This window comes from Engraulis encrasicolus, chromosome 24 (genome assembly GCF_034702125.1).
Source record: "Engraulis encrasicolus isolate BLACKSEA-1 chromosome 24, IST_EnEncr_1.0, whole genome shotgun sequence".
Taxonomy (NCBI): Eukaryota; Metazoa; Chordata; class Actinopteri; order Clupeiformes; family Engraulidae; genus Engraulis; species Engraulis encrasicolus.
This window is the reverse complement of record NC_085880.1, coordinates 36,306,675-36,322,999: the sequence shown is the minus strand read 5'-3', so window position 1 is coordinate 36,322,999 and position 16,325 is coordinate 36,306,675. Positions and strand designations below refer to the sequence as shown.

The 16,325-nt window shown below is 43.3% G+C and overlaps 1 protein-coding gene across 2 annotated transcripts in view; it reads left to right on the top strand.

Annotated features, from left to right (window-relative positions):
* The window catches only part of galnt2 (UDP-N-acetyl-alpha-D-galactosamine:polypeptide N-acetylgalactosaminyltransferase 2), a 76,123-nt gene that overhangs the window by 38,268 nt on the left and 21,530 nt on the right, over positions 1–16,325 (top strand). For both annotated transcript variants that reach the window (XM_063191336.1, XM_063191337.1), the window contains exon 4: positions 14,671–14,769. In XM_063191336.1, the coding sequence (XP_063047406.1) occupies positions 14,671–14,769 (99 nt within the window). The remainder of the gene's footprint in view (positions 1–14,670; positions 14,770–16,325) is intronic.

The window sequence follows — 16,325 nt, the reverse complement described above, 5'->3', positions numbered from 1 at the left end:
TCTAGTTTTTTTAGTTAAAAATATGATTATGTTAGAGCCGAATGAGCACATGCTAATGCAGGATTAGGGTCTTGGCTTTTAAATGCGAGATATTTCATGTTTTTATTAGCTTCAGAGGCTGGGATATTTTGGGTTTTATAGGCTAAGGGCACCTTTTCTTCAAAAAGGACTTAGGCATTTAGAAGGTGTTAAATGGGTTAAGCCAGTGTTTCTCAACTGGTGGGTCGCGACCCAAAAGTGGGTCTCGGAGGGGTCATGGGTGGGGCGCGGAGCCGTGGTGTAAAAAAATCGTGTAATTCATTCATTTGCTAAAAAAAAAAAATCCACCTTTTCATGCAACAATTTACAACATTTATTTTTATAGGCGATTGAAATTGTGTCATCTGTCGTCATGGATAAAATCATAATGTTTATGTGAGATAGAAGCGTGCAACCAGTCATTTGCGTGTCGCTAAAAAAAATGGGTCGCAACCGAATGAGAGCGGAAAATGGTGGGTCCCAAGACTGTTCCAGTTGAGAACCACTGGGTTAAGCTACAATAAGATAAGTGACAAGAAATCCGCATCTCAATATGCAGCGCCCTAAACTTGTACGATGAGAACGCTTCAGCCCCATACTGGGATGCGTTTCTCGGAAGTGTAGTTGTTAGCCATTTAGCAACTTGGGTAGTTGCCAATGGGAAATTGCATTGCAAACAACTTAGTAGCTAATGTAGTTAGCAACGATGGCATCGAGAAATGCACCCCTGAAGAGCCAGTGGCTGGGGATGGAGCTGTTGGCACTGTTTACAGCTCACAACACCGCCGCACAGGATGTTTCCATAATGCTTCAAACAATCTGCCACATAACAAAGTGCCCCAAGTCCCCCCCCCATCAACAACAACAAGAAAAGAAAGCGTGGCTGGAAACGCGATAAGACGCCACTCCCCTCCAACTATCTGTCTCCTCCTGTGTTCGAAGGGTCTGCTTGACATTTCCTTCCTCTGTACTCTGACTAATTGGGTTTGTTTTGGGAGAAAAGGGGGGAACAGGGAAAGGTTTTTTTTTAGTTAATGGATTTAGAGGAACATTTACGACCACTTGCAACAACATTGCTTCGCTCCTCTGAACCATTGTTGAAAAAATTAATGGTGGCATAGTTAGGGTGGGTCCTATCTTTGTGATTGGGCAAACGTATATCGAAAACAAATAAGTGATCCTGTTATCGTTTTCTTCTCAAATACTAAAGGTATTTGCAGAAGAAAAGGTGCTTATTGCAGTGTTCATTTTTATGTGACACTATTCAATCATTGCATCCCATTTAGGAAGCTAAAACACGCTTGTCACAATGGCATTTTTAGTTTTATCCAAGTTGTGTTTACACGTAAACGGATAAAAAATATTCACATCTAAACATATTTGCATCTTTGTAACCAGCCTCTTAGTAGGCCTCTAGATAGATTGGTCCTCTGCTTGTGCCTGGCTTAAGAAACCATAGCCCTGTAAAGAACTGTTAAGCTGCCCCCTTGTACTGGAAGGAGAATTTGGAATGTGTTTTGCAAAGTGGCTGATAATGACCTGTCTTAAAGTAACTCCTGACTAGAGTTACAAAGTGATGATGCCATATTTCATGCAACTCTGACAGTGTTGGCAAAAAAGGCCTTCCGTTATGTCGATGTGTGTTGTCAGCATCCTGTGCTATTCTGCAGAACTTGGTGTCTGTGTATGTGGCCCCTTAAATGCATAGCACATACAAAATTACAAAAATCAGAAGTCAAAACAGCAAATCACACCAAGAAAATACAAAGCCAAACCAGAAACACAACAGCACTAAAGGAAACTCTACAGCAGTGTTGCCAGATGTACGGTAATTATCGTATTTGTACCATCATTTTGCCCATTTTGACCTCTGTAAGATAAAAAAAAAAAAACATGTACAATCATTTCAGAGTTCTCATTCAATTCATTTTGATGTGTTGAAACAACAAGTAGGGTCTAGTACGATAATTTCCTCCCAAAAAGCCCCCAGAAATTATAATTTTGAGGTTTTTGTGCGATAATTCAGCACTGGCAACACTGCTGTACAGAGCAATGCAGCAGGTGGCGTGTATCCTGCTTGTGTTCTGTTTGACATTGTGACCGATAACATGGTGAGGGTAAACACCCAAGTACCCAAGTGTGTTCACTTTGCTTACACTCATGGGCAGACATCCAGACTCCGAAAATATACAGTAAAAAACACTGCCACAACCTGTATATTTTGCTAATTCAATGAACCAGCTGATTCTGATTACCACAACTCTTCAGCCATGTTGATGAGCTCATTAGCGAATTCACCTGCGTTGGGGAGCACAGACTTTAGGTATATCAGTACCTTCTCAATTCAGTTTATCTGCCCTTGCCTACGCTGTGCCAGTTAGTAAATGCTTTCAGGGAAGGTGCACACAAAAACCCCTAGCAGTCATTTCCTTGTTAGATTGCAGTCCATCAGAGAATCCAACAATCTAGCGTACACCTTTTCAACCATTACTGCTGCTTAAATAATGATCGATTCATTTTGGAATAATGGACTAGTCAACATCTGTTTTGTATTAACGTGTTGCATATGTCATTATTTAGTACAGACAAAATGTGTGAAGTGAGATTTGTTTTTTTATGTGTATTTGAATTGAATAATTCTGGAGATATTTTAGAGACATTGCTCTATGAAAATAAGTGAAATGCAGGACAACCTTTAATGACTGATAATTATTGAAATGTACGGCTTGTAGCCCAAACATGGACTAGTTCTTTAAAAGGAGAGATGGGGGAGCGCTGCCTTGGGTCTCAGTCAATACTGCCCTACAATCTAAGAACGCAGTAACTCTGAAAACTGCAAACTGAAAAAAAAGGCTTCAAAGTTTCCCATATGGCGCGACAACTGTGTTGTCGGTAAATTGGTGGTGACACTTCCTGGTAATGCTTTTTTAGGATAGAAATTTAATGCACACAAAAAACCCAAAAAAACAACATTTATGTGTCTTTTTGTCACAAAAAACAGAGTTACTGCGTTCTTGGCAGGTATTACTGCCACAAAATGGAGTTACTGCAGGAGTTACTGCGTTCTTGGCTAGTATTACTGTCTACTCCCAAACCAGTCCCATTGGAACGTGCAGCAGTAACTCGCCGACTTACTGCGTTTTTGTTTTGTACGACGTAACCTTTAATCCAACACCGCAGCACTTTCAAAATGAGTTTTCTCCAAAACGGGACGGTGTTGGACCACCATTTTTTGACACAAGACAAATGAGGTGGTTTAAAACCCATTTTCGATATAATTTTTTTTCGACCATTTTGAGTTACTGCGTTCTTGTTTTGCACGGCAGAATAGTGTAGAGCAGGTGCTCTTCAAGGGAAAAGGGGCATCTTAAACATCAAAGTAAAGCAGGATCCCGAGGCAACTCTGCTGTTGAATCCTTTGTTTTTATTTGTGCCATATTTGTTTTTATTTGTGCCACAAATCAAAACAAAGGAAACGCGTGGCACAAATAAAAACAAAGGAAACGCCTGGCACAAATATAAACGGAGGACTCAACAGCAGTTGCCTCGGGACCCTCCTTTACTTTGATGGACTAGGTCTTTGATGGACTAGTTCCTGGACATGTTCTCCATGAGTGCCTCCTTCCTGGCTACCCGGCTTGTGTTAACGTGATCTCATAACTCTTTGAAATGACTCTTCTTTGAAAGATGATCTACTTACCAGCCAGTAGAGTCCCATTGTGGACCCAGAGATACTGAGTTCACCAAGGTTTTAAGAAGGAGTGAAAGTAGATTGCATTCCTTGTCCCTCGAAAAAAAAGACCGTGTATGATTTTACCATGTACGTGGCTTTGTAGCCTCATCTGATAAGTTTTGTGTAGAGCTATTTTGGAATAGTATGTTGTTGATCCCTACTTTGCATTTAAGAACAAAATCGATTAAATGTGCTTGGCACCAATCACCATTAGGGTACAAAAGAATGGTCTCTCTAAATAACTGGAATATGGATCAATGCAGTATATTTTCTTCCTCCCTAAATGTTGACTTGGAATGTTAAAACAATCTTCAAACATGAGCCTCAGTTTTAGTCACAGTATTGTGCAGCGCTGCATCTGCTGTGTGTTAACATTTTATTTGGGAGCTGCTTGAGGATTCAGCTCTTGTGTCTTCTTTTCGGGAACTGTGGCTCCGTGACAGCAAATGTACCAGGGCCAGGTGTCTGAGGGATTCCTCTCGCGTTCGTTCGTTCATTCATTCATTGCTCGGAAGTCACAGAGTTCAGGACTGGGTGTAATCAACCAAGAGAAATGGGCCGAACCATGTGAAAGAAAATGGGCCGAACCCTGGCTTTCCCCGTTCATTCTTGTCCTGCATTTCTTTCATTCAGCATTTCCGCCCCTCTCCTTCCCTCCCCGTTTCAATAGTCTACACACCCAGCAGAAAATGCGGCACATCTCTGATGGTGAACAGCAATTAACGACACCACGGTGTAGACATCCGGCGGTATTTATGGACGACTATGACGCGTAATTATGCAGTAGATGGCAAGATTTATATTTCAATTCTCACAGACTGTCATCCAATCGTCCTCAAGTCTGCCACATCCATATTGTGTGTAATTATTTCTATCTGAACACTGTAAAGCCTGTGTAGTCCCATTTGTACATACTATATAAAAATGTGTTAATGTGCTGTAGAATTAAGTTTCACACAGCTCGCACCAACTGTAAATGAAGGAGTTCATTTGCCAGGTTATTTATTAATGTTTATTCGGGTAATAATGTGCTGAGAGAAAAATACCTGGCTATTTCAGGCACGTCAAAACATAAAAAAAAAAAATGTGTTTCGAGATGTCCGCAGAACAATAACAACACATCAGGACGCAAGACAACAGGACACTTTTCACAGTAGGACGCTCTATTTGTGCACGGGAGATGCTACAAATAGCCATTGGCTAAGCTTCCAAGTGATCTTTTTGTAAACAGACCTTTGGAGCCACCAGGTCCGCTTCATCAACCCTTGTTCCCCGTGCCAACCCGCCTTCAGCCTCACACACCCCATTTCCTTCACAATTTATCTTCACACTTAAAACCCATCACACTAAATTTCGCACGCACACACGTAGGCTACACTTGCACACATTCTTTTAGTACTTGAACACAACTATTTTTGGCTACTTTACATCAAGTTTCTCTGTTTTTGTTGTTTTCTCTTTTTTGGTTAGCAAATATGTGCACTGTCCCATCATTGTAGGCCTACCTGTGTGTCATGTATTTAAGCAGCGGTCAAGGCGTCTCCTGGGCTCCTCAGTGGTTTACAGAATAGCACACAAGCAGGAAGGTGTTTGAGGAACAAAGGGAGTGTGGAGACCTGCGGCCTCAGACTTAAGAAGCTGTTTACACGTACTGTTATTGGATATTTTTGAAAGCGCATTGGTTTCAAGTCAGCTTTTTTATAGTCTAGTTCACGTAAGCAGAGTTTTAGAGTATGTGCAGATTCACAGTGTTTCACAGTTATCACTGTGGTTCATTCCCGTCACCAGTGTTCGTTATGGGTTGTACGATGATTTCTGTAGTGAAGTGTTGAGACAGTCGGGAGGGTGCGGTGTATCAACTACTACTAGTGCAACACCAGGGAACCTGACAGGGTGGTGGTGACAAAATGGGTCAGTTGTCCCGGGCCCAGGGAAATAGGGAAGTAGGGTCGGGGCGGTTCAGGTTCTGTCCTGGGCCCGGCCAAAGCTGTCAACAGCTCTGGGTAGGAGCATGTCATTAGCAGAACATGCTCTTTAAACAAGTGTGTTACTGTCTGTGTGTGTGTGTGTGTGTGTGTGTGTGTGCACGCCTTTGTGTGTGTGCGTGCATGCATGCGTGCGTGCGCTCTTGCGTGCGTGTGTGTGTGTCTGTGCGTCCATGTGTATCTGTGCGAGTGTGTGTCTGTGCACGCCCCAGTTTTGGTGGCTTTAAATATGGCATGAGGCCACAGTTCCGTAATGAAAAGGCTTCTGGCACAGCTGGCCCTGGGGTCACTAGAGACACAGGCGGATGCAGTGTGCCACTCGGGCTGTGGGCTGTTCTAATTAAGCATACGGCAGCAGTAGCAGCAGCAGCAGCAGCCGTAGCCGATGCACAAAGATGACAAGACTTGTGCTTCAAACCCCCATATGAGCCTCTGATTTGGCTGTGGTCGTGACGTTTATTTCTGTGTTCCACTTATTTTTAAAGCCTCAAGTGTGTAACTTATTTTGGGACTTTTTTAATCTACATGATCAGTTTATACTTTTTTAATATTATCAATTCCAATTATTCCTATTTTTTCAATACATTGGCACTTCGTGTTCAAGTGCCATCTTGAACTGCGTTCACTGACAAGGGCAACACTCACAGTAATGGGTTTGGTGTTGCCATTTAAGTGTGCAGATTGCAGGAAAACAATGAGGTTTGTCTAATAAAAAAGAGTAAGAGACCGTGTCAACAAGTCAGGGAAAAGAACGCAAAAAAACGAAGTATCCAAGGCACTCTTCCCAAAAAAGTTAAAATAGCTTTATTAAATGGCTAAATCATGGTAGAAAAGTTAAAAACGCTAACATGTTTCGGCCAAGGAGAAACATTGGAGAAGCCTCACAAATCTGGAAAGAGGGAACATTGATATCCAAAGAGCGCAAATATGCATAATTTCAATTTAATGTAACATCAACTCAACATGTATTTCTTTACACAGTTCTCACACTAGACCCTCATCGAATGAGGTGGACAGTGAAGTTCTTTCCTGACATCAGGAGCGGATCACGGCTTGGCTACAATTGTCTACTTCAATAGTCAAAGTACAATAAATTCACAATCTCTGTACGCCTAGCTGAAGGCTTGGGATCGATTTCCGCCTGCAATGCCTTTTCTCATCTACAAGCTAATACTGTAGATCAGGCATTTTTTTATGATCACATGTTGACGTTTGGAGGTTGGGGTGCGCACATCCACAAAGCAGTTATCCAGGTGCCAGACAAAGTCAGACGGTGTGATGAAGTGGTCCGCACACTTGGCATTAGCTCCAAAAATATAAAATGTATTTCATTTCACAAATGGCAACGTTTCAATCCAACAGTGGGATCTTCCTCAACTTTTTGTTCCCCTAAGCAATTGTTGTGCAGCCCAAAGGAAATCCCCAAGACGATTTGGCGGCCACATTCACCACATTGAAGATGAGTAGTTGGGAACAGCTGTGCTGAAAGCAGAACAAAAGTCTATGACTGCAGTCTAGTCTAGCCTGATTATCATCGACTTTCAAATCTCTTCGAGACGTCGAGTCTGAACAAGAGCATAACAATTAACATTTCCCAAACGGCATGGTTGACCTGCCTCCCTTAGTTTGCTAATGGTTGTTTGCTTCCTGAGAAAGTGTGAGGAGTTCCCGTTTTTTCGGGAACTGAGAAACGATATGTGTATTGCTCTTGGCCTGACTAGAAGCAACGCTGAAGGTGTTGCGTCACTGGGAGGGCACCGCCTGGCCAAGTCTACTCTAGCTCATAGGAGGCTATGTGTGCATCCCAATATGCTACCTTGCCTCCTCCACTTGTGCTTGTCTCCTCGTCCCGCCTCCTGGCCCCTCCTCCGTGGAGAAAACGATAAAGTTTCCCAGCTGTCAGCCTCGCCACAACAACTTTTGAGAGACTGTTTTTCATTCACCATCCCAATTGCAAATGAGAAAAAGACTTTTCAATTGAGCTTTTGCAAGATATTGAAATATAATGCTGTTGTCAGTGATGTCATCATGACGAGAAGCAAGTGGAGGAGGCAAGTGGAGGAGGCAAGGTCACATATTGGGATGCACCCCATGTGTCCTGGACAGGCGTGGGCTAAGTAGAAGGCTGTTGAGGGCTAAAGGCCTCATTATTTAAACTCATACAACACCGACTTTGCAGGATACAGGAGATGCGCTGTCAGCGGGGGTGGCGGCAGATTACTGGCAATTCAGCCTGGGAGAAGCATACGTTCAGCGCTGCAAGGGGTAGTTTCAGTTCTGCAGAGGGGGGCGTGGTGGCTATTTTGTAAGGATGAGTCTAAACCAGGCTTAATAGTCATGTGTTCAGTATGCAAACTGAAATGGGTTTAAGAATGGAATTTGTTTTTTCAAACGGATGCGTTGATCACAGTAGTCATTTGAAACATTACATTTAATTTGCAATTCACTACACAGTACTGCTCCTTTGGTATTGCAGTGAATTGGTTACAGTCCCTGGAGCAATGTGGCGTGTGCCTTTCTCAAGGGCACTTCTTCAGCCATGGGTAGAGGTGTAGGAGCACACCTTCTTCCTGCTGGTCAGGGGTGGGACTTGAACCTATAACCCTCTGATCCAAAGACCACCTCCTAAAAGATTATGCCACGTCTGCTCTTCTTCAAGATGGGAGTGACAGGCTTTTTGGCACAGACATTATGGTGAAAGCTTTGAGGCAGGCTGGCAGTATCTTTACTACTTCAGCAGGAATAACATTGTGTTATTATCTGTAACTAAACCCTGTAAACTACATCGGGTAGATGTATGTAAATTGCAGAGCGAATTGATATTCCTCTCTCTCTCTCTCTCTCTCTCTCTCTCTCTCTCTCTCTCTCTCTCTCTCTCTCTCTCTCTCTCTCTCTCTCTCTCTCTCTCTCTCTCTCTCTCTCTCTCTCTCTCTGGTCAGACTTTCACGCACTGACGTTGGCTTAAACATGTCAGCTTTGAGTGAAATGGTAGTTTAATAAGTGGATTAGTGTATGGGTCCTGGCCATATAATTAGAATATCATGAAAAAGTTTATTCATTTCCGTAATTCCATCAATAATGTTTAACTTTCATTATTGTTGGTGCTTTGCCCACATTTTGAACTATTCCATTTCCAATCATTCATTTGTTTATTTTTTACACGATTTCCTAATTATACAGGAAATACATGTAAGTTAAACAATACATGAAAGTTAAACATTATTGATAGAATATCATGAAAAAGTTGATTCATTTCCATAATTCCAAGTATATGGCCAGGACCTGTATGCATTGAGAGTGTTTTTTCCTTTTTTAACCAAAGGCAGACACTCTGGATCCTCCTTCTGGACTTCATTCTCTTGCCCTTCTCTTCCAGGCCAGATTGGCTTTCTCTCCTCTCTCCAGCCGCCTCTCTCCTTTCTCTCCTCTAGCCGACGTTGGCATGTGATGTCGGCCGGTGAGGGTATCAAGTGCTGCACTGTAGCTCCTCCGCTAGCTTCTCTTCTTCTGGCATCAACCCGCATGGGGGCTGGTTAAAGGGCACTGCCTGCAAGGTTGCCAGATGAGAAAATCCACCTCGAAGCACTAAATCCTGCCCAATTTCAACTAAATTATATTGATTTCTATGGCCATAAAATAGGCAGAAGAACACACTCAAATGCCTTTTTTTTTTTTACCCGCAAACGCCTATCCTAAGCAGCCCAATCGGGCCTTTTTTACCCGCAGATGGCCATCCTAAGCAGCCCAACTGGGCGGGAAACCAACCCAATCTGGCAACACTGACTGCCTGGCAAGCCAGACGAGCTTAAAGGTCTCGTCTCTACCAAGCTAAAAGGCACGCAAAGTACGGTGTGTGTGTGTGTGTGTGTGTGTGTGTGTGTGTGTGTGTGTGTGTGTGTGTGTGTGTGTGTGTGTGTGTGTGTGTGTGTGTGTGTGTGTGTGTGTGTGTGTGTGTGTGTGTGTGTGTGCGTGTGTGCGTGTGTGCGTGTGTGCGTGTGTGTGAGTGTGTGTCATTATCTGGCAAGCATAGTGAGATTTCTGAAACTCCAATTCGGCTAGACCTCAACTCGCCTAAAAATAAAGTCAGAGTTTTAAAGTCATATATACTGTAGTCAGACTAAGCCAATAATTAGAATTTCTCTGTGTGTGTGTATACTCACTGTGTGTGGGTGTGTGTATATGTATATGTATGTGTATGTGTGCAGGTGTGTGTGTCTGAGTGCACATTTGGATATCACCAAAAATGGGCACATGGGAGTGTCTAGGAAGGCATGGAAGATTCAGCATTTTCTGCTATATACTTATTGTCTTATTTCTGTTTTATTTATACAGTGCTTGCATATGGCACGGCTTGCTCTCTGCCACATACATACACGCACACATACTATACATGCTACACGTCGTACTCATACATACACCGTATTATAACGGGGGCCTCAGCTCAGAAATGAAAGAGGAAGTGGCGCTTCCTCAGGGAGCGGTCCCGTGTGCTTCTCTGACCTTATTTTAGCAATGAAAGGTTCTTTTCTGTCCTGTCAGGGCCCTCTACCTACTGTAGCGCTTAGTGTACATGTGTAGGGTGAGGTTTCAAGTTCCACCTCCACCTCCACCTTCACCTAGTCGAGTGGACGTTCTCTTCCTCTCCCATGAATGAGGGAAGCAAAGGACGGCACTCTTCAGAAATCGCCATTGCACACTGAAGAAGGGCTGTGCCTGAAACGTTTGTGAGGGAAGCAAAGAAAAATCTGAAGAGTGCTGTCCTTCGCTTCATTCATTCATCTATGTTTTATGTGGGATTCAAAACCCAGCTAGAAGCTGTATTTTAATCATTAGGCGATACTAGTGTGAGTGCATCTCCTCCACTCTTCTGTCCTCTTCCCAGCTTCCTGTTAACCCATTGACGCCGGTTGTTGCGTTATGCAACATTGGCCCTGACGCCGGTTGTTGCAAAACGCAACATTATTGATTTGTCAATATTTTCAAGACGCATAGGAGATGCAATGCACAATGTTTTGTTCAAATACACAAGAGGTGGGTGTTCTCGATTTTTTAAAAGATCATGTAGCAAAAAAAAAAGTTTGATTCGTCGACAAAAATGTCAAACGCAATCAACCATGCTTGCTTCTGCAGACGTGGGTTGTTTAGCCATTTCACACAGGCAAAAAAAAGAAGAACAAGAAGGCTGTGGTTCGCAAGACACGCTGTTACAGCTAACATGATGTTCAGTTGAAAGGTAATGAAGAGATTTTAATCGAGGAAAGGAAATATGATTGAAGACCATTTAGATAGAGAGCAGGAGTGTGATTTGCCGCGGCCGCATGAAGAGGTGGGCAAGTGGCTTCCAAATAAACAGTCAGATTTCGCCCCCGACGTTACCAAAACTTCACTCCGACACTCAGGGCAATTGGCGAAGGTGCCAATATCTGAGGAAGCACGTCCTTCAAATATATTTCAGAATATTTTCACTGAGGAACTTTCGGATATGGTGATAACCTATTGGTGAGGCAGACAACGGTAGACATGCGAATTATAGACGCGCGGCCACACATCCAGCTCGAAGTGGAGCCCCGTCTCAAAATAGGATATGAAATTGCTCATCGGTCTCTGCATAACGTTTGGAGGAATAAAACGGCCATACTCGCCGGTGGGAGAGCAAGTGACTGCCTAATAATTATAATAGCCTAATAATGATTATTATGATTTAGTTATAGTCGGCTATTGTGACAGTAGCAATAGTAGCCTAATAGCCTATAATAAATAGCAGCATCAAGCATTATCCTGAAAGCACATGAAACTTTTTTTCAATCATTTTATTATGAGATATGATTTTTTTTAAGGAATATGTGTTAGTGTTAATGCTGAATGAGCATAATCCCGTGAAAGCAGAGGATTTTACCTTTTAAATGCAATTTGTCCCATGTCCCTATGTGTTCCAGACGCTGAGATATTGAATTTTTCATAGGAGTTTTCAACCATTTTTTCTTGTCTCAAAAAACCCTCAGGCATTGGGGACCTTTTCTAAAAACGGGCTCAGGCGCCAATGGGTTAAAGGGGTATGCCACTATTTTGGGGCTTAATACAGTTAAAATCGTTGGCCGGGGTTTGTAAAGGTGGTAAAGTGTGTTATTTTTCATGTAAGCCGTTAAGACAAGTTAAAAGAGGGAGCATGTTGCTAAGCTAGTGAAAGTCAATGGATCTGTGTAGCATGCTATATGCTACACGGATCCATTGACTTTCACTAGCTTAGCTACATACTCCCTCTTTTAACTTGTCTTAAAGCAAGACAACGCTTCACATGAAAAACAAGACCCTTTAAAAGCTGTATTAATCAGGCGATAGTGTGAGTGCTTCTCCTCCACTCGTCTCTCTTCCTCTCTCATACCCGGTCTCTGCACTGTTCAGTAGAGATGATAAAAAACCCGGAGGATCCGGTTGGAGAGCCGGGTCAAGACCTCATCCGAACAGACCGGATGGCTGTCGTGCATTGATCCGCCAAAGGCGGGTCAGACGGCATTTCATTAATATGTCAACAAAATGGCAGTTACAACGCGAGAAATTGTGAAACCGGACTGTATCCTCTTTAGTTGACTACAACAGCCATTCTCTAATCTCCCTACTATGCTGTTCAGTCACGAACACTCACTGAGTAAAACTGAACCAACTCCCGCCTCGTCATTCATCGAGCCCGTTTGATCCGTCCAGCCTGTTGTGGCCAATTGAGTCGCGGGTCCACACTCCCTATGTGTGTGCTTCTGACTCTGTTGAGGTCTACATTTCTAAATGTTAGGCCTAACAATGCTCTGCCAACGCTTTAACATCTCAGTATGTAGGCTACTCTTAGGGAAATTATAGTCTACAGACGTGACTCTACTATCACTCACTGCGTTACAGCGTACCGTCTTTAAAGACACTGCTGTCACTCCCCTCGTCCGAGTCACTCAGCAGCGGCGCCCTCGGCGACTCGGTGAGACGAATCCTGACTGAGTTGTTGGTAGCAGCGAATCCCCTACGGATCGGATCAACGCTTAAGTTTCGTTTTTGCCACGAGTGTGCGAGTCGCAAGGCAACTCGGCAGCGGAAGCGAGTGGTCATCTGCTGCTCGCCTCCTGACTGTCCCTGCTCAACTAGACTTCTGCTCCCAAATATTTGACTTTTAGTCTTCTTAAATACAAACACACACACATTATTTATTGCAAAATCAGGAACATGCCGTTTCACTGCTGCCAAAGGCTGTTCGAGTTGTGGTTGCATGTTTAGTGAGGAGACCCAGGTGGGTCGGATCGCAGCATGAGTTTAGGAACTGTGACATTCATAAAGTGAGTTTTGTTGATCAAACTGTCTTACTCTTTGATTTATCAACGTGAATTGATAAATGGAACAACAAAGGTGAGGCGCATAGCTACTTAACGAAATAAACGTTTTAAAAAATACATTATTATTATTTATTTTTATTTAGGCCTATTTTAAATAAGTGATCCGTGTGATCCGTCTAATCCGGGTACCCTCCTTGGAATGATCCAATCAATCCGGACGCCTCAAAGAGCCGAGTTAAGCACCTCTACTGTTCAGGCTGAAAGAGAGCATAATCCGCCCTTTACTGTCCTCTTTCGTTTCCAGCTTCCTGTTAAGATGCTCATGATGCACAGTCAGGGCAACTTTTTGAGCAATGTTTCCAGGCAACAACACGACTGGCTCCCAATTTTCTGATGGGATGATTTTTTTAAAAAGTTGCCTGTTGCTGATCCAAGTTGTCTTGATGAGTCCTCCAAACAACATCTTATAATATCGTTGCCTAGACACGTTGCTCATAATGTTGCCTTCTGGATCATCACCTTTACTGGGTCAGCTATGCGTCTCTTTTCTCTTTGTGGTGCGGGAGTGAGGATGGAGTGCAAAGTTAGAGTGAAATGCATTATCTGTACCACCATCTTTGTGTGTATGTGTAATTGTTAAGGACATTAATGAATTAGATGAGACCACGACAAGTTGATCAAGGTGTAATGCCTTTCGCGAAAGGGGGAGAGTAAAGATCGCAGAGAACTTGCTCTTTGGCTTTCAGAATACTCTCTCGTCTCCCCTTCCAACGAAAGTGCTTTATTAAGAGACACATAGAAAAAAAATCACACAGTGGTTACACAGGTGGTGAGAGAATGACTCCCTTTTGCATCTCATCAGAGAATGGCCTTGAGGCCCCAGTTTCTCCAGGGAAAGGGAACAGTGTGCAATAGGAACAGAGAACCAGTTATAACTGTGTGCACGCTTCAATGAATATAAAAATGAATATGGCAAAGTTTTTGCTACAGATTATAATTCTACAGATTATAATGATGTCTACAGTAATGATGATGTCTTCATGTCTGAGAAATGACTGCTGTGTTTTACAAATGTTCTCCTGTTGGGTCATGTCGTGATTGTATCAATAATGTAAACTGTGAGTTTTACAATATGCATTATTTATCATTGTATTCATTTTTTATCACGTTTTTTTAATTGAAGTGTAAAATGAAGCAGTAATGTGGATGTGGATGTGGATTTAGAGGTATGCGAGACTGGAGGCTGAAAACCCCCCACCTGTGTATCTCCATCGGTATCCGACCTGTGTGCTCATTCCATCTACATTCTCTCTTCTTTTCATCCCTTTCTTTTACTACACCTCTGTCTGCTAAATGTGCTGACAGCATACTGTTCTCCACTGGTCTGGATGCACTTTCCTCCATGCGTGCGCCTAACCGTCACAGATTATATTTTACGCAATACATTTATTTGAATGGGTGGGTGGATTTTGAAAGGAGAATTACGGCCAATTTTTTCAGCGCACAAGCTGAACTGCTCTAAATGATAGGGTAAGCAGTCCAATCAGTGTGTTTGTGGAAGCACTTCACCACATACTAATTCTGATGTGATGTCAATCTGTTTTTTTTCTGTGCTTTTCAGCTGTCGCCACCATCAGTGGAAGAAAGAGTTGCCAGCATCAACTGTGGTCATCACGTTCCACAACGAGGCTCGCTCAGCGCTGCTACGCACAGTGGTCAGGTGAGCACAGTTCAGGCAGCGTCACATGCACACACGCGCACGCTCACACGCATGCGCTCACACACCCACGCTCATACACACACGCACACACTCACGCATGCGCTCACACACCCACGCTCACACACCCACGCTCACACACCCACGCTCACACACCCACGCTCACACACACACGTGCACACACGCACGCGCGCGCACACTCTCACACATGCACATGCACGCTCACACGCACACACCACAACACACAGTGCAACACCCATTTGAGCAACTCTTTGCATCTCTTGATTCTTTCCTCTAAACTGTTTGTTGTGGTTGTCCCCTCCCCACCATGCATGCATACTGTACTGTATGTGCAGAATGTGTGGTGCTTCAGGTTCACACAGTAGAGGGCATGCCTCTTTATATCTCAACATTTCATATCAACTACTCTGTGGCCATTTTTGGCTACTGTAAGAATGGTAGCGGTGTCCTTTTTAGTTCTATCACTATGCACGCACTCAGGCACACATGCACACACGCGCGTGCACACACACACATGCAAGAGCGTGCAGTATGCATAGTTGAATGCGGAATTGGACACTGCAGAATGCCTTCATATAGTTTTATATAGTCCTAAACACCTGGTGGCCTTCATATGGTACATTTAAACACTATAGTACACCTAAACACAGCCTTTTCACACATAGCCTTTTTAAACCTACTATTTAAGTGAGTTTGAGCAGGGATACGTTTTAAATTAGGTGTTAGTGTGAGAGTCAGCTAGAAGACTCCAGTCCCTGGCAGTAAAATCATTCCCTCCTTTCTCCTCTCTCCTCTCTCCTCTCTCCTCTCTCCTCTCTCCTCTCTCCTCTCTCCTCTCTCCTCTCTCCTCTCTCCTCTCTCCTCTCTCCTCTCTCATCTCTCCTCTTCTTCCCTTCCTCACACACACGCTTTGGCAACGTTAACCATATTGCAAAGTAATCTGACCCCATGTCAAAAATCCCCATTCGTCTTTGTGCTCATGCGCAAAAGGAAAACCTTGTTTTGTTTTCAAGAATTTCCATTTCCACCGTCGGATGTTTATAGAAACACAAACCCAAACACAATGGAGAGCCTTCCTGCTGTGCTGTCCCCTCTCCACATCGTTACCAGAAGACTGATGATGATGTTCCCATTCAAGACTGTGTGTCTCTCTCTCTCTCTCTCTCTCTCTCTCTCTCTCTCTCTCTCTCTCTCTCTCTCTCTCTCTCTCTCTCTCTCTCTCTCTCTCTCTCTCTCTCTCTCTCTCTCTCTCTCGATCCAAATCTCAAGGAGGGCATTTGTATTAGGAGTGAATCTTCCAGCAGCCATTACACAGCAACATCCTGAAATGAAATGTTGATATAAATGATACCTGCATAGACTTAATGTACAGTAGAAATATGTACTGAACGAACTTGATATTACGTAAATGACACCTGCATAGACTTACACATACAAATACAGTATAAACATGTACTGTACACACTTAATATTAATCTTAATCCAAAACAGCCGGATTTTGAAAGTGTTCATTCAACTGAAGTCCTAAACTGTGCCAC